The sequence below is a fragment of the Typopeltis vanoorti genome, chromosome 6 (genome assembly GCF_054136105.1).
Source record: "Typopeltis vanoorti isolate ZY-2024b chromosome 6, IOZ_Tvanoo_1.0, whole genome shotgun sequence".
NCBI classification, from domain to species: domain Eukaryota; kingdom Metazoa; phylum Arthropoda; class Arachnida; order Uropygi; family Thelyphonidae; genus Typopeltis; species Typopeltis vanoorti.
This window is the reverse complement of record NC_143554.1, coordinates 112,896,585-112,916,193: the sequence shown is the minus strand read 5'-3', so window position 1 is coordinate 112,916,193 and position 19,609 is coordinate 112,896,585. Positions and strand designations below refer to the sequence as shown.

The window sequence follows — 19,609 nt, the reverse complement described above, 5'->3', positions numbered from 1 at the left end:
AAAGGCAGCAGGAGTAGATGATATTCGACCAGAAATGCTGAAGTATGGTGGTATAAGAGTCTTACAGTGGCTGCACTGCATAGTTCAGAAAGCCTGGACTGAGGGACGAATTGCCGATGATTGGAGTACAGCTTTCATAGTACCCATATATAAAAAGGGAAATAAAACTGCATGTGAGAATTACAGAGGTATTTCCCTACTGAGTGTTCCTGGCAAGATCTATGCAAGTATACTTGAGAAACGGTTGAGAAGAATTGTGGAAGAAAAGCTTGGTGAAGAACAAGCTGGATTCAGGCCAAATAGAGGCTGTCAGGATCAGATCTTCACTTTACGACAAATAGTCGAGAAAGCATGGAAATATAACAAAGATCTGTATTTAAGTTTTGTCGATCTGGAAAAGGCATATGACAAGGTGCGAATAGAGAAGCTATTCAATACGCTGCAGTTATATGGTGTCAATGGGACATTATATCAAGCAATACTTAGTCTTTATTTGAGTTGTAAGTCAGCAGTTAGAATTGAAGGAAGTACAGGAAGATGGTTTAATGTTAAATCTGGTGTGAGACAAGGATGTACATTATACCCTCTGTTATTCATTATCTATATGGATCACATTATGAAGGAAAGTGGTATTAAACATGATATCAAAATTGGAGACGTTAATGTCAGCTCTTTGCTTTATGCAGATGATGTTATACTTCTAAATAAATCCGCTACAAGTCTGCAAGATTCTCTGACTAAATTGAATAGCTGTTGTAATAGATATGGTATGAAGGTCAGCAATAAAAAGACAAAGACAATGAAAATAGGCAGAATCATTGTAAATGTCAACTGTGTTGTGAATGGAGAACCTGTGGAACAAGTAAAACATTTCAGCTATTTAGGCATGATTTTTAGTGACGATGGTAAATTAAATATAGAAATAGACAACAGAATCAGCAAAGCTGGTATGGTGGGAAGTCAATTGAATAAATTCATATGGAATAAGAGAGAAATTAGTCGGAACACTAAATTAACTGTATACAAGACAGTGCTCAAACCAGTTTTAACTTATGGATCTGAGAGCTGGGTCAGAGGTAAAACACTTGACCAAAGACTAGAGACCACAGATATGAGAGTCCTGAGAAAGCTTATAGGCATGAACAGATGGCATCAATGGCAGTATCATATTAAAAATGAGGATATTAGGAAAGAACATGACATTGTCAGCATCCAGGAATGCGTTAGGAGAGCTAATCTCAGGTGGTATGGTCACTTAAACAGAATGGGCGAGGAAAGATTAGCAAAACAAGTGTTCTCTGCCAGGTTGGCAGCAAAACGACCCAGAGGAAGACCAAGATATAGGTGGATTGATACGGTACAAAGTGCTTTAGATGATAGAAATATAAGATCTCATGATGTTGGAGTCTTGACAAGTAACAGACTGATTTGGAGGAAAATTGTAGATAGGAAATTAATAATGATGTAATTTTTTTCATGTAGTACTATCATATCCTGTACACCCCTTGAGGGTACATGGCAGGAATTTGATGATGATGATGATGATATCACTAACTAGTCTTTAGCGAAACAAGTCGAAGAATGTCTGAGTACAAATTAACTCTTAGTAGGATACTGCGAAGAACTTTCTGTTATATGGCAACTATGAGATAACTCGTGAGACCTTTTTTTTTCCAAAAAAACACATTCTGTATGTTTTTTGGTGATTACTATGCATTATAATTAGTTGAATAATATGATACAATTAAATCAAATTAGCTTCTGAGACCCAAATCCTGAAAATTGCTGTGGCAGTCAACATGTTAATCAGCTATAAACAAAATTCCATTATAATCATCATCAAATTCCTGACATGTACCCTCAACGGGTGTACAGGATATGATAGTACTACATGAAAAATTTACATCATTTAAAAATTTTCCTCCAAATCAGTCTGTTACTTGTCAAGACTCCAACATTATCAGATCTTATATTTCTAAGATCTGATAAGTATCGTCTAAGGCGCTTTGTACCGTATCAATCCACCTATACCTTGGTCTTCCTCTGGGTCATTTTACTGCCCAACTTGGCAGAGAACACTTGTTTTGCTAATCTTTCCTCGCCCATTCTGTTTAAGTGACCATACCACCTGAAATTAGCTCTGCTAACGTATTCCTGGATGCTGACAATATCAAGTTCTTTCCTAATATCCTCATTTTTAATATGATATTGCCATTGATGCCATTTGTTCACGCCTCTAATCATTCTCAGAAATCTCATATCTGTGGTTTCAAGTCTTTGGTCAAGTGTACTTCTGACCCAGCTCTCAGGTCCATAAGTTAAAACTGGTTTGAACACTGTCTTGTATACAGCTAATTTAGCGTTCCGACAATTTCTCTCTTATTCCATATGAATTTATTCAATTGACTGCCTACCATTTGTTGATTCTGCTGTCTATTTCCATATTTAATTTACCATCTTCAGTAAAAATTGTGCCTAAGTAGCTGAAATGTTTTACTTGTTCCACAGGTTCCCCATTCACAACACAGTTGACATTTTCAACAATTCTACCTATTTTCATTGTCTTTGTCTTTTTATTGCTGACCTTCATACCATATCTATTACAACAGCTATTCAATTTAGTCAGAGAATCTTGCAGACTTGTAGCGGATTTATTTAGAAGTATAACATCATCCGCATAAAGCAAAGAGCTGACATTTACATCTCCAATTCTGATATCATGTTTAATACCACTTTCCTTCATAATGTGATCCATATAGATAATGAATAACAGAGGGGATAATGTACATCCTTGTCTCACACCAGATTTAACATTAAACCATCTTCCTGTACTTCCTTCAATTCTAACTGCTGACTTACAACTCAAATAAAGATTAAGTATTACTTGATATAATGTCCCATTGACACCATATAATACATGGATCTATATTATATAGACATATGAACAGCATTATATGAATTATTAAATGTAATAATTCATTATGCATATTAATAGAAATTAGGAAACATTAGATTACTATTGTGTGGTCAAATATTCATTTCTATCCTCAATTTTGTATTGGAAGAATACAAAAGAGGCCATCCAAAAAAATTATAGTTGTCAAAAAGATGGCTATGCGGCTTTTCAGAATACACCTGCACAAACATTAACATTCAATTTCAATTAAATTGATCAGTGCTACAACCATGCAGATTCATACCTGTGGGTGGCCTAATCCAAATTGTTAACGATAGACAAAGATGAATTTTATACTGTTAACCTAATAATAACTCAATTTTTTCATTTATAAGCTGCTTAATTAATTTATCATAAATTAATTTAATCTAATTAAAAACATGAAATACCTGTAATATCTGCTCTGCAGATAAGTTGAACAGACTGTTTTTGAGACATGAGTTGCAGAACCAAAATCAATTACTTTAACACGGAAAGGATGCCGAACTGGATCAACAAGCATGATATTTTCAGGTTTTAAGTCTGCATGAATTAATTCTAGTTGCTAAAAAAAAAAAAATACTGCAGTTAATTAACTGTACAATCTTAACTGTATTCATAAGTATCATTGGCTTAATGGGAAAAGAATTACTAATAAAAATAAAAAACCAATTACAGTGAAATACATGTATATCTATGTTCATTAACTAAAATATCAATTCGAGAACAATGTTATTCTAGCCTAAGATGTTCAAAGTCAGATGGTCCGAAATATGTCTCAAATAAGATTAATTTATAGCCTAAAGAAGAAGAAGACAATGTTTGAAATGATCTATCATCTCTAGATATCTCAAACAAGTCCCATGGTTGAGACAAATTACATTTATATATCAATATACACCCATGATATTATTCCCACCAAGAACACAGGTGGATCTATAATTTAAACTTTTTTTTTTTTTTTAAAAAAGCTGATCTGGTTTTTGTACATGAATTTTCATCATTTAGATATACTGATTATGAAAATAATCTTTTTTTTTTCATTGTGTTTCCTACTGCATGAGGATTTTTTTTTTTTTTTTTTTTTTTTACAAAAAAAAAGGGAGTGCCATATACATAAAAATACAATCATTTATTTAAAAATGTTAGAAATTCTGCATTGTTATGATTATTAAAATAAAATATAAAAAGTGCAAAAGAATGTAATACCCTTATTCATCATAATTTTTTTTAAAAGTGTGATTTCCGAAGCTTATGTTATAACATCCAGTAGTAATTGTCAGTATGTTAATACCATCTTGCCACCTGCATGTGGGGATGGATATAGGGTTAGTGAGATGGATAGGAGGGTGGTTGATGGAGAGATATCAGAGAGTAGTTTATTCAGGAGTAGAGTCCAAAAGATGGCCTGTGACTAGTGGTGTGCTGCAGGGTTCTGTTCTTGGACCACTACTATTTAATTTGTTCATTAACGATATAGGAAAGGATCTGAGAGGAACAGTTCATTTGTTTGCTGATGATGCGAAGTTGGGTGAGCAATAGTGAATGCACATGATGTCAAACTTTTGCAGGATGATTTGGAAAGATTGGAGGACTGGGCTAAGGAGAGTGGATGTCAATTTAATGTGGCAAAGTGTAAGGTTATGCATTTTGGGGTGAAAATATTAGCAGCAGTATATCACATTGGTAGAACTGTACTCCAGGAGAATGACGAGGCCAGGGATTTGGGAGTGTTGGTGGATAGGGAGTTGAAGTTTAGGGGACACATTGCAAAAGTGACTAAATCAGCTCATCAAATCACTTGATACAAAATTAAAATGGAAAAAACTCACGTACAAAGATTATTTAATAGTATAATTTTCGCCTGTGTGTCACAGGCATCTTCAGTACATTAAGCTCAAATTAAACAATAACTGACAATTCCAAAAAGCGCCACCTAAGTAGCTGGTGTAAGATAACTTAAAAAGGTCAATAACTTTCGTTAAAAAAAAAAAAAAAAAAAAAAAAAAAAAAAAAAAAAATCAATACAATAAAAAGTTAGGAAAGATGAGCTGATTTGTAAAGTACTATCTCCCATAAAGGGGATGGACGTAAGTCGTCGGATCTGTTTAAGTTAGGAGAATGAAGTAGAGTTTCACATGTTTCTTTATAAAGGCATTCCATGAGAAATTGACTTTTGTGAAGAACTTTTGTCCTTCACACGACCCAGAGGAAGACCAAGATATAGGTGGATTGATACGGTACAAAGTGCCTTAGACGATAGAAAAATAAGATCTGATAATGTTGGAGTCTTGACAAGTAACAGACTGATTTGGAGGAAAATTGTAGTTAGGAAGTTAGTAATGATATAATTTTTTCATGTAGTACTATCATATCCTATACACCCCTTGTGGGTACATAGCAGGAATTTGATGATGATGATGATATATATATATATATTAAAAAAAAATACAGATAAAATTAAAAAATTAATTATTTAAAAACTACATAAAAGCTAAATTCTATTTAAGATAACATAAGAGGAACATTGTTTCATATAGATAGTTTTCTTATAGTAACAATGATGTCTTATTTTAACATGACAATTATTATATTAGATTTAAGATTCTGGATTAGGGGTGCTTAAGGGTCAAAGCTGTATAACTGAGAGGAGACCTCCACATAGCCTTTAAAGGAATGTGGAGAACCGACCAGGGCTTCTGACCTAATGTCCAATCCTCACCTTCTCGTGGTGCACCCTGTTGGGTATCTACTTGGATACTGAAACGGACGAGGATGGGCTGGCAATTTGGGATTTAGCCGACCAAATTGTATTCTTATTGGTTAAACCAAAATATAGAATGATGGTACAACATGACAAAATTTCATGCTGGCTGGGGCGTCGCCTGGTTAAACAAGGCCCCCATTGTTTTCGCCAGGGAACCAGGGCGAACATCGAAAAGTCAGCTACTGGAACAAATCTGAAAATAAACCCCAACTCAACATCACTAGAGTTAAAGATCGGTACTATCAACGTAAGAAACCTGAATGGCAAAGAAAAGGAGCTAGCTGAGGAATTAGATAAGCACAAGATCGACATAATAGGGGTGACTGAAACAAAAAAGACCAAAACTGGTGAGATCTTTCTGAGCAATAAATACAAAATTCAGGCAATGACAATCAAGGAAAAGAAGGAGTAGCCATAGTATACAATATTAGCCATAATATTTTGTGCTGGGGCAACGCCCCAGCACAAAATACGAGGCTAATCTTCTTGAATGGCAGTCAGTCCCAAGTAGAGTAATGTGGGCAAATATGAGAATGGGGAACTGGACAATGAGACTTATTTGTGCCTATGGTCCCACAGAAGGTTCTACTAAGGTAGTAGTGGAGGAATTTTTTGAGGCTTTAGAAAAAGCAACTGACACAATGAAAAATGAAAAGTTGGTCCTTGTTGGGGATCTAAATAGCAGAGTAGGAAATGATTGTGAGACATACAAAAATATTTTGGGAAAATTTGGAGAAAAGAGCAAAGCTAATAATAATGGCAAATATCTGTTGGATTTCTGCTCAGGACATGGACTGGTTATTACTAACACCATGTTCCAACATAAAAATGTGCACAAATTCACATGGAGAGAAGAGGCTAGGAATAAGAAAAGTCTCATTGACTATGTTATTGTTGATAGTGATGTGTTGATAGATCCCTGGTGCAGGACAACAGAGTGTACAGAGGATTTGAAATTGGAAGTGATCACTATTTAGTCTTGAGCATGATAAAAGTGAATTTCATATTGAAAAGAATAACATGTAAGAAAGTTTTAAAGCGAATAAAAGTTGAGCAGCTCTCAGATGTGAGCTGTAGACTAAAATACACAAAGATTATTGAAGGAAAAATGAAAGAGTTTGAGAACAGGAATCAAACCTTGGAGATTCATTGGCAAACTCTGAAGAAAACATTGATTCTGCCAGAGAGGCATGTGGTGAGGTTGTTTGTAAGGATAAAAAAATTAGAACTCCCTGGTGGACACAGGAGGTTAAAGAGGCAGTGAAGGAAAAGAAGAAAGCATACCAAAAGTTCCTGTCAAATAAGTCAGCTTGTGCTCTTAGAGAATATAGAAACAAATGCAAGAATGCTAAACACTGTGTAAAACTAGCTAAACAAAAGTCATGGGAGGACTTTGGCAAGAATATAGAAAATAAATATCAAGAATGTGGCAAAATATTCTGGAGGTGGTTGAAGAAGCTTAAGAATGGAGGAAAGAGTGCTATAAAAGGAATTAGAGATGATAAAGGTGACATGAAAACGGGAGAAAAAGATATCCTTGAAGTATGGAGTAATTACTTTGAAAAACTGCTAAATGAAACAAGCAGTGATGACAGCACAGTGGTAAAAAACACTGACCAGGCATGCAGTGAGGAATACATATCCATACTTGAAGTAGAAAAAGCCATCAAAGGCTTGAAATGTGGAAAGGCAGCAGGAGTAGATGATATTCGACCAGAAATGCTGAAGTATGGTGGTATAAGAGTCTTACAGTGGCTGCACTGCATAGTTCAGAAAGCCTGGACTGAGGGACGAATTGCCGATGATTGGAGTACAGCTTTCATAGTACCCATATATAAAAAGGGAAATAAAACTGCATGTGAGAATTACAGAGGTATTTCCCTACTGAGTGTTCCTGGCAAGATCTATGCAAGTATACTTGAGAAACGGTTGAGAAGAATTGTGGAAGAAAAGCTTGGTGAAGAACAAGCTGGATTCAGGCCAAATAGAGGCTGTCAGGATCAGATCTTCACTTTACGACAAATAGTCGAGAAAGCATGGAAATATAACAAAGATCTGTATTTAAGTTTTGTCGATCTGGAAAAGGCATATGACAAGGTGCGAATAGAGAAGCTATTCAATACGCTGCAGTTATATGGTGTCAATGGGACATTATATCAAGCAATACTTAGTCTTTATTTGAGTTGTAAGTCAGCAGTTAGAATTGAAGGAAGTACAGGAAGATGGTTTAATGTTAAATCTGGTGTGAGACAAGGATGTACATTATCCCCTCTGTTATTCATTATCTATATGGATCGCATTATGAAGGAAAGTGGTATTAAACATGATATCGAAATTGGAGATGTTAATGTCAGCTCTTTGCTTTATGCGGATGATGTTATACTTCTAAATAAATCCGCTACAAGTCTGCAAGATTCTCTGACTAAATTGAATAGCTGTTGTAATAGATATGGTATGAAGGTCAGCAATAAAAAGACAAAGACAATGAAAATAGGCAGAATCATTGAAAATGTCAACTGTGTTGTGAATGGAGAACCTGTGGAACAAGTAAAACAATTCAGCTATTTAGGCACGATTTTTACTGAAGATGGTAAATTAAATATAGAAATAGACAACAGAATCAGCAAAGCTGGTATGGTGGGAAGTCAATTGAATTAATTCATATGGAATAAGAGAGAAATTAGTCGCAACACTAAATTAGCTGTATACAAGACAGTGTTCAAACCAATTTTAACTTATGGATCTGAGAGCTGGGTCAGAAGTAAAACACTTGACCAAAGACTAGAGACTTCAGATATGAGAGTCCTGAGAAAGATTATAGGCGTGAACAGATGGCATAAATGTCAGTATCATATTAAAAACGAGGATATTAGGAAAGAACTTGACATTGTCAGCATCCAGGAATGCGTTAGCAGAGCTAATCTCAGGTGGTATGGTCACTTAAACAGAATGGGCGAGGAAAGATTAGCAAAACAAGTGTTCTCTGCCAGGTTGGCAGGAAAACGACCGAGAGGAAGACCAAGATATAGGTGGATTGATACGGTACAAAGTGCTTTAGACAATAGAAATATAAGAGCTGATAATATTGGAGTGTTGACAAGTAACAGACTGATTTGGAGGAAAATTGTAGATAGGAAATTAATAATGATGTAATTTTTTTCATGTAGTACTATCATATCCTGTACACCCCTTGAGGGTACATGGCAGGAATTTGATGATGATGATGAGATTCTGGATTATCTACAGTCCTGTTAACTCTTAGGGAGAAAGGTTCTGTGGGTAGAATATGTATCTTCCATATGCTTGGGGTTTGTAGACCATCATTATTGTTTAGATTAGGGTGGTTGATAAGAATCTCACAGGCTTCCTTATTTTTACGTTCATACCATGTTTTGGTGTGAGGTAAACAACAGTTGCTTTTCCAGTAAATTCTATGTAAAGTATTCAAGGCATGATCAGAAAGGCCAACTTCACCATAGTTATTATATTTAATGTGTCGTTTATGTTCTCTTTGTCTGATAGAATTGTGCATCCTGTTTCCCCTATAAATGGTAGATTACAGGTGCAATAAATACAGTATACTCTAGGGTGGGCTAGCGGAGGGAGTGGGTCTTTGAATGAGTTGAGTAAGCTTTTTAATTTTTCAGGAGATTTAAAGGTGGCTTTGATGTTTTATTTCTGTAGTATTCTGTTTATTTTATCTGATGTCCCTTTAATGTAAGGAATGGTCATAGTTTTATTGTAGTCTGGTTTATCATTGTTTTTTATTGAGGTCTAGTAGAGAATTTTGTTAATAGTGTTTTGGCTGTAACCATTTTTTTAGAAAAATATTGCTGATAACTTTAAATTCGTCTTTAAGCACTTGCTCATGACCAAGTGTTTCTAGATACATTTGTCACACGTCTTCCTTCTAGCAGTCTTTCCTTCACTGTTTACCAGAAACCAAGACATACTGGCCAATATATACACAAACTCCTACAACCACCCAACACAAAAACTAGGTGTCATTAATACTCTAAAAAACAGGGCTTTGAAGATTTGCTCCAATGAACAAGCGCTCTTAAAGATGAATTTAAATTTACAGCAATACTTTTCTAAAAAATGGTTACAGCCAAAACACTATTAACAAAATTCTCTACAAGATCTCAATAAAAAAAAAAGATAAACCAGACTACAATAAAATTATAAGCATTCCTTACATTAAAGGGACATCAGATAAAATAAACAGAATACTACAGAAATACAACCTCAAAGCCACCTTTAAACTTCCTGCAAAATTAAAAAGCTTACTCAACTCATCCAAAGACCCACTCCTTCTGCTGACCCACCCTAGAGTATACCGTATTTATTGCACCTGTAATCTACCATATATAGGGGAAACAGGACGCACAATTCCTATCAGACAAAAGGAACATAAACAACACATTAAATATAATACCTATGGTGAAGATGGACTTTCTGATCATGCCCTGAAAAACACTTTACATAGAATTGACTGGAAAAGCACCAGTTGTTCACATCACACCCAAAACATGGTATGAACGTAAATTTAAGGAACCCTGTGAGATTCTTATCAACAACCCTAAACACATCTAAATAATAATGATGGTCTAAAAATCCCAAGCATATGGAAGGCACATATTCTACCCACAGAACCTTTCTCCCTAAGAGTTAACTATAAACAGGACTGTAGATAATCCCGAATCTTAAATCTAATATAACACTTGTCATGTTAAAATAGGACATCATTGTTACTGTAAAAAAACTATCTATATGAAAGAATGTTCCTCTTATGACTATCTTAAATAGAATTTAGCTTTCATGTAGTTTCTAATTAATTAATTTTTTAATTTTATCTGTATTTTTTATTTTATATTGTTGTTTCTTGTTGTATTAAGGTCATCCAGATGATGACCTTAATATGAAGATCTAAAAGTCGGGAAATTAAAATAGTTATTTATAATGCAGTTGTAAAGTCCATAATTTCTAAAATGAATGCTAATCGTCGTTTAACACTAAACGAAAGGATTTACTGATTCTCATTATTGAATAAGAATGATATGAAATAATTTTTCTTTAAGAATGCAAAAAGCAGATTTTTTTCATGTGATTTTTTGCAAGGCTAGAAACACTTAATATTGTCTGAGAGTAGAGTATAAGAATTATTTTGCTTCCTGACAAAATTGGATGAAACTAGAGTAAGCGATTAATTCCTAACAAAACTGGATGGAATACAGTGCATGAAACTAAAAGTAACTTGTTTGCAGTTTATTGATTATTTTTCTATCAGTAACTGAAACAATTTTTCCATACGACTTATTATGGCTATGTTCTTTCTGTACTTGTGAAATGATTGCTGAACCTTAAAAAATACTTCTAGCATCATACAATTTGGTTCTAATTGGTTCTTGAAGTTAATTAAATGTAATCAGATGCAATGCGTAAGTGTAGTTTGAAAGTATATTTAACTTTCATGCAAACAGCAAAATATCTCATCACTTGATTTCATGCCAATAATTGATTTGTATATAATACTGATTCTTTCTTAAATAAATGTCATTTCTTTCTTCATTTTAGATAATGAGTTATTCATAGAAATATGATGCTAATTTGTTACCATCGCTTGGTATAAAGTATACAGATTCCTTAATTAAGTTAGTAATAAATTATTGGCATATGGTAATATCAGGTAGATATATAATTCTGTGTTGTCCCACCCATAAAAGACCAAGCTTTCAGTACATCACTATTCTGGGCGAACTAAGTAATTCTTGCATCATTTTTATTTAATTTTTATTTCTTTTTATACAGTCCAGAAACCCTGCTCTAGAAAAAACCAAAAGTCGAACTTTTTCAAGCCAATTTAGGCCTCCAATAAGCTGAGTGGTGGTCTCACATTAAGTGATGAAATTTATCTCCCACCTACACAATTGCACACATTCATGCCCAATCATCATCATCAAATTCCTGTCATGTACCCTCAAGGGGTGTACAGGATATGACAGTACTACATGAAAAAAATTACATCATTACTAACTTCCTATCTACAATTTTCCTCCAAATCAGTCTGTTACTTGTCAAGACTCCAACATTATCAGATCTTATATTTCTATCGTCTAAGGCACTTTGTACCGTATCAATCCACCTATATCTTGGTCTTCCTCTGGGTCGTTTTCCTGCCAACCTGGCAGAGAACACTTGTTTTGCTAATCTTTCCTCTCCCATTCTATTTAAGTGACCATACCATCTGAGATTAGCTCTGCTAACGCATTCCTGGATGCTGACAATGTCAAGTTCTTTCCTAATATCCTCATTTTTAATATGATATTGCCATTGATGCCATCTGTTCACGCCTATAATCTTTCTCAGGACTCTCGTATCTGCGGTCTCTAGTCTTTGGTCAAGTGTTTTACTTCTGACCCAGCTCTCAGATCCATAAGTTAAAATTGGTTTGAACACAGTCTTGTATACAGCTAATTTAGTGTTCCGACTAATTTCTTTCTTATTCCATATGAATTTATTCAATTGATTTCCCACGATACCAGCTTTGCTGATTCTGTTGTCTATTTCTATATTTAGTTTACCATCTTCAGTAAAAATTGTGCCTAAGTAGCTGAAATGTTTTACTTGTTCCACAGGTTCTCCATTCACAACACAGTTGACATTTTCAATGATTCTGCCTATTTTCATTGTCTTTGTCTTTTTATTGCTGACCTTCATACCATATCTATTACAACAGCTATTCAATTTAGTCAGAGAATCTTCCAGACTTGTAGCGGATTTATTTAGAAGTATAACATCATCCGCATAAAGCAAAGAGCTGACATTAACATCTCCAATTTTGATATCAGGTTGAATACCACATTCCTTCATAATGTGATCCATATAGATAATGAATAACAGAGGGGATAATGTACATCCTTGTCTCACACCAGATTTAACATTAAACCATCTTCCTGTACTTCCTTCAATTCTAACTGCTGACTTGCAACTCAAATAAAGACTAAGTATTGCTTGATATAATGCCCCATTGACACCATATAACTGCAGCGTATTGAATAGCTTCTCTCTTGGCACCTTGTCATATGCCTTTTCCAAATCGACAAAACTTAAATACAGATCTTTGTTATATTCCCATGCTTTCTCGACTATTTGTCGTAAAGTGAAGATCTGATCCTGACAGCCTCTATTTGGCCTGAATCCAGCTTGTTCTTCACCAAGCTTTTCTTCCACAATTTTTCTCAACCGTTTCTCAAGTATACTTGCATAGATCTTGCCAGGAACACTCAGTAGGGAAATACCTCTGTAATTCTCACATTCAGTTTTATTTCCCTTTTTATATATGGGTACTATGAGAGCTCTACTCCAATCATCGGGAATTCGTCCCTCTGTCCAGGCTTTCTGAACTATGCAGTGCAGCCACTGTAAGACTCTTATACCACCATACTTCAGCATTTCTGGTCGAATATCATCTACTCCTGCTGCCTTTCCACATTTCAAGCCTTTGATGGCTTTTTCTACTTCAAGTATGGATATGTATTCCTGACTGCATGCCTGGTCAGTGTTTTTTACCACTGTGCTGTCATCACTGCTTGTTTCATTTAGCAGTTTTTCAAAGTAATTACTCCATACTTCAAGGATATCTTTTTCTCCTGTTTTCATTTCACCTTTATCATCTCTAATTCCTTTTACAGCACTCTTTCCTCCATTCCTAAGCTTCTTCAACAACCTCCAGAATATTTTGCCACCTTCTTGATATTTATTTTCTATATTCTTGCCAAAGTCCTCCCATGACTTTTGTTTAGCTAGTTTTACACACTGTTTAGCTTTCTTACATTTGTCTCTGTATTCTGTAAGAGTAAAAGCTGACTTATTTGCCAGGAACTTTTGATATGCTTTCTTCTTTTCCTTCACTGCCTCTTTGACTTCCTGTGTCCACCAGGGAGTTCTAATTTTTTTATCCTTGCACACAACCTCACCACATGCCTCTCTGGCAGAATCAATCAATGTTTCCTTCAGAGTTTGCCACTGAATCTCCAAGGTTTGATTCCTGTTCTCAAACTCTTTCATTTTCTTTTCAATAATATTTCTGTATTTTAGTCTACAGTTCACATCTGAGAGCTGCTCAACTTTTATTCGCTTTAAAACTTTCTTACATGTTATTCTTTTCAATATGAAATTCAATTTTATCCTGCTCAAGACTAAATAGTGATCACTTCCAATTTCAAATCCTCTGTACACTCTGGTGTCCTGCACCAGGGAGAAAACATCACTATCAACAATAACATAGTCAATGAGACTTTTCTTATTCCTAGCCTCTTCTCTCCATGTGAATTTGTGCACATTTTTATGTTGGAAAATGGTGTTAGTAATAACCAGTCCATGTCCAGAGCAGAAATCCAACAGATATTTGCCATTATTATTAGCTTTGCTCTTTTCTCCAAATTTTCCCAAAATATTTTTGTATGTCTCACAATCATTTCCTACTCTACTATTTAGATCCCCAACAAGGACCAACTTTTCCTTTTTCATTGTGTCAGTTGCTTTTTCTAAAGCCTCAAAAAATTCCTCCACTTCTACCTTAGTAGAACCTTCTGTGGGACCATAGGCACAAATAAGTCTCATTGTCCAGTTCCCCATTCTCATATTTGCCCACATTACTCTACTTGAGACTGACTGCCATTCAAGAAGATTAGCCTCGTATTTTGTGTTGAATACTATGGCTACTCCTTCTTTTCCTTGATTGTCATTGCCTGAATATAACATTTTGTATTTATTGCTCAGAAAGATCTCACCAGTTTTGGTCTTTTTTGTTTCAGTCACCCCTATTATGTATTCATGCCCAAGGTGGGATTCAAACCCACAACCTGATGGTCTGAGAATGTATATTTACCACTTGGCCAACCAGGGCAGTAAATATATGAACAACTATACCTGAGTATCTTATTACAAAGGATAAGATTGGAAAGGGATGTTCTTGAATCTCATAATGAAAGAAAATAAAATTAAACTTTGCTTCCTCTCTCTGGTCATTAAACTTTATTTCCATTAAAATTAATCCTCTCTCAGAATAAACTAATATTTAAAATAACACTTAGTCATAGAAATTCACAATTTATATTTGCTAGTTTTACTCACATAATAAAAATATCAAATGAAAAGATAAACATTTTAGTTAAGACCTTACATATTCAAATCTTAACATATTACATAAATTAATACCAATAATATCATAATGCACAATGTTTATTTGCATAAAGGAAGATTAAATGGATCCAGTTATTGCCTCAAGGATATAAGCTCTCAAAGTCTGCTAAAGTTGCTCAAGTTTGTACACCAAAAATGTCTCAAATTTTCTCTTAAAAACTAAAGATTTAAGGGTCAATCCTCTGGTGTTATTGCAAATTTTGACATTACCTCTTTTCCAATATACTGCTAAATGACTCTCTCAGGATATTTCACCCAACAATGTTATAAACAATTGAAGGAACTGCTGAAGGCAGTGTCCATTATCCTGTATTCTAACAAGTTATTTTTTGGAGCATTTAGATGAAAAGATTTTCTTCTCTATCAATCCTCAATCATACCTATGGATCCTATTGCATTAACATTTTTGCAGTTTGGAAACAATACAGATCAGGATTCACATGTATTTTGTTTTCAAAAAATCAACCTTCTTTAAAATTAACAGTTCTCTTTCTCTAATGGTTACTAAACACCCATTTCTCCACATTATGTGCATCATCAGTCCTCTACATATTATTCATCCCAAAAACAAAAAGTAATGAAATCTCTTTTTAGAAAAACTGAACAGCATATGCTTCTCTGAAGCACTTCTCCCACTGGAAATCTCAACTGTTGAAAATTTTTTCACTTGGTTATACTATAAATTAAAGATATCAAGAAATTATATTCTTGGTTTCATCCTTTATCCAAGTGTAAGCAAACAAAGTTTGCATGTCACTTCATAACTGGGCTCCTTGTATATAGAGGCTAATGACTTCACATCAATTGCCTTGGTATTACTAATAATTATTTATAAATAGTTAAATAATAAATTAAATTAAATAATTAAAATAAATAAATACCGTATATGTCGGCGTATAAGAAGACTCTCAAATGCTACAGAAAACCCCCTCAAAATCATGGGTCATCTTATATGGCAAGTATAAAAAGAGAAGCTTAATTTCTTGGATGAACATTCATGTAGTCACAATACATCGTTATATAAGAAAATAGGCAGTGTTTATAAACAAATCAAATTAATTTTTTGTTACATAAATTTATTTAAAATATTACAATAGATATGTCTTAAAAACAACTAATAATTATTAACCTCAATTTTCATGTTAATTTTCCTCATCATGGATCCCAGTTCGAATCCAGTGAACTGATTTCGTTTTCATCATCAGTGTCCCATAATAGATCATCTTCCGTACTACCATCCATAAGATTAGAGATACCACACTTTTTAAATGATTTTATTACAGTCTCTACTTTTACTTTATTCCATGCCTTGATCACAACATATGAAGTGATGCAGCATAGATCCACCATTTATAAATGATTTTTCCCCAGTCAACATCCAATTATTCCACTCTTCTTGTATGTAATCTTTAAATGATTTGTTCAAGCAGACACCTAGTGGTTGCAATATAGAAGTTAAACCACCTGGTATAACAGCAATTTTTGTGTTTTTTTTTCCAGAAGACTTTTAGTATTCTCAGTTAAATGACTACAAAACATATCCCATACTAATAAACTGTATTTCTTCATTATACTGCCTGATTGCATATTCCACACATTATTTATCCATAATTTCACACCATTTTCATCCATCCATCCTTTTTCGTAAAAATGTACAAAAACACCTGAAGGGAATTTTATCTTAGGTTTCGTTTTACGTTTGAAGATGATCATTGGTTTTAACTTGGTTCCATCAGCCAAACATGACAACATACCTTGTTTTTTCATGACCTGTACTTCAAACTAGCACACTCTTACTACCTTTAGACTCCACTGTTTTATTGCTTATCATATCAAAGTTCATAGGAGTTTCATCCATATTTCCAATATTTGACAATAGAAATTTATGTTCTTGTCTCAACTGAATAATAAATTTATGGAAACTGGTAAGTTTGTGGTCAAGATCTGCTGGTAGTTTTTGAGCAATTTTCATTTTTTGTCATATTACCAGATTTTGTCTGTTCATAAAACGATTACATCATCCTGAAGTAACTTGAAATTCTACACTTTCATCCAGATGCAATCATGACCATATTAGTGCATATGCTCTAATCATATTTCTTGTAACAAGATAACCATTCTGCCTTTGTTCAAATACCCATTCTGCAATGTGATTTTCTAGTTGCAGCCATCGGGTGATCCCAGTTCTCATCGCACATTTTTTCTTTGGCAATTTTTTAAAAATATCTTCTTTCTTCCTCCATTCTCTTACCATCTTCTCGGTAAGGTCAAACTTTCTTACCGCAGCACAGTTATTAGTTTGCCTTGCTATTTCAATTACCTTTATTTTAAATTGAGCTTCACACTTTCTTTGTTTTGTTACTGGTTCCATGATTTTAAATTATAACAATTTTAATAATCCTAAAATTTAAAAAAAAATGGAAAATAATAATTAATTAAATCTGGGCTAATCACTTTTAATTAGGGTAATTCGTGTAAATATGAAATTTATGCTATGTAAAAAAAATAATGGATATGCATAGATATAAAAATAACAGATATAACAGCAATACCTAACGTTGCATTAATACAAGAAAGAAGAAACTGGGGAGTCGTCTTATACAACCGATGTAAGCTTGAAACCTAAAAATAGCCTAAAATTTAGGCCTCGTCTTATACACCAACATATATACGGTAATTATTACTAATAATATAATTATAATATTAAGGCAATTGATGTGAAATCATTAGCCTCTATATACAAGAAGCCCAGTTGCAAAGTGACTTCATGTGCAAACTTTGTTTGCTTACACTTGGATAAAGAATGAAACCAAGAATATAATTTCTTGGCATCTTTAATTTATGAAAATCTCAGCTACCAAACAGAATGTATGTAACTCAATATGAAATAGAAAGGAATTTTTGTTCTGTATATTCATCTACAGAATGTATATGAAAGATGCCTTTGAAAATGATGAGTTTCAGCTAATTACCACCATCAAAACCCATAAACAAACTCCACCAACAATTTCTCTCTCTTAAAGATAAACTTGGCCCTTTGTTACTGTGAGGTTTTTACAAATCACATGCTTTTTTTTTTTTTTACTCTATCTTACTTCAATCAAACATGCAATTCAGCTGAAAAGCAAATCTTTGAACATTAGCACTATATTTGCCATATGAAATTTCATAACTCAAGATTGGCCCGGCATGGAGTTGACAATCTTAGCCGTATGATCCCTTAAGATGATTGATACCAAATTGCTTCATAGAAGCATCATAAATATGTATGTTAAGTCAAAAAAATTCTGAAGCTTTATAACATTATCCAAACTTTGTCTGCAATGATAGACTTCTATTCTCAAAGTCTGAGAAACTGTAATTATAAATTGTGCAAATTTAATTTTTTTCCCCTCCTCAAGTTCATAATAGTATTATATTTTAAACCTAGTACACAGATAGCTGCATTTAAAGAGATAATCATATTACTTTATGCAGTTATCAACTGCTTATGAATTTAACACTGTTCTCTTAATTTTATATAATGTTTTGTTTATGTAGTGTAGTATAATGTAGTGTTTTTTGCTACTCAAAATGAAATTTCTCTCTCTCTCTCAACTACTTAGTTAAATGTTCTACCATTTGCTATGACTATGTGTTTCTTCAGGTATGTGAAATCCACAGTTCCTCTGAAATTACTGATATGCCTGTCTGGTTGGCAAAGTGGTTAGCATATCCGCTCTCCAGCCAAAAGGCTGTGGGTTTGAATCCCGCTATGGGCATGGATGTTTGTGATTGTCTGTGAAAATACTAGTGGTGGTAGGCAGTAGATGGTGCTGGTGTACATGATGATGGAGACAGAGAGATGTAGAGTAGGTGCTCTCTCTCGACCAGTCTTAGGATTCCCTGGAGGTGTCATGTAATAATAATATCATTTTAATCATTGATATATGTAATGTTTCTTGTATATTTTCATGTCAGTTCTTTCTTCTTTGCTCACTGTCAATACTTTCAGAAAATAGTGTTCAAATAATACTTTTGAGAATGCAATATATGTTTATGCCAACTGAAATATAAGTAGAAAGGCCCAAAAAATAAATAAATAAAAGACTAGACATATACCTTCAGTTTCAAAAGTGTGGTAAGCACTTGATGTACAATCGGACGGATGTACTTCAGAGGCAAAGGGCTGAATTTATTTTGCTTCAAATAATCGTACAAATTCTGTTCCAACATTTCAAACACCAGACAGGTATGGTTCTTATGATTGAAACATTCATATGCTCGTACAAAGTTGAACTGTAACAGGAGAGGAGGAAAAAAATGTGTTACTAATAAACTGAAAAAATTCAGAAAACATTTGCAATTCTAGAAATCTGAAAGCAAATAAATACATATTTATTTCATTTAGCATATAAGAAGTTAAATATTCAGCTCAGTCACTGCAAGTGCGACTACGGCATAGCCAGAAATAAAGTATCTCAGAAAAGGTTACTCTTTTTCATTTCTCTAAGCAATTTTTTGAACACACATTTATGGCTGGCATCACTTATACATCCATTAAAAAGCTGTCTAGTGCAAATCTCTAATTGTATGCAGACTATTTAATATAATACCTTATAAATCATTATGGATAGAGTCCTGGGAAAACAATGACAATAGTTTTTAAAAAAATTTAAAAACTTTTCCAGACTGATAGATGGATTTTAAAAAGTTGCCAA

The 19,609-nt window shown here is 33.9% G+C and overlaps 1 protein-coding gene across 3 annotated transcripts in view; it reads right to left on the bottom strand.

Moving 5' to 3' along the window:
* Positions 1-19,609, bottom strand: part of LOC150105819 (homeodomain-interacting protein kinase 2-like) — a 325,632-nt gene that overhangs the window by 183,343 nt on the left and 122,680 nt on the right. For all 3 annotated transcript variants that reach the window (XM_090394360.1, XM_090394362.1, XM_090394361.1), the window contains exons 7-8: positions 19,011-19,187; positions 3,346-3,500 (exon numbers count right to left, since the gene is read on the bottom strand). In XM_090394360.1, the coding sequence (XP_090250486.1) occupies positions 3,346-3,500; positions 19,011-19,187 (332 nt within the window). The remainder of the gene's footprint in view (positions 1-3,345; positions 3,501-19,010; positions 19,188-19,609) is intronic.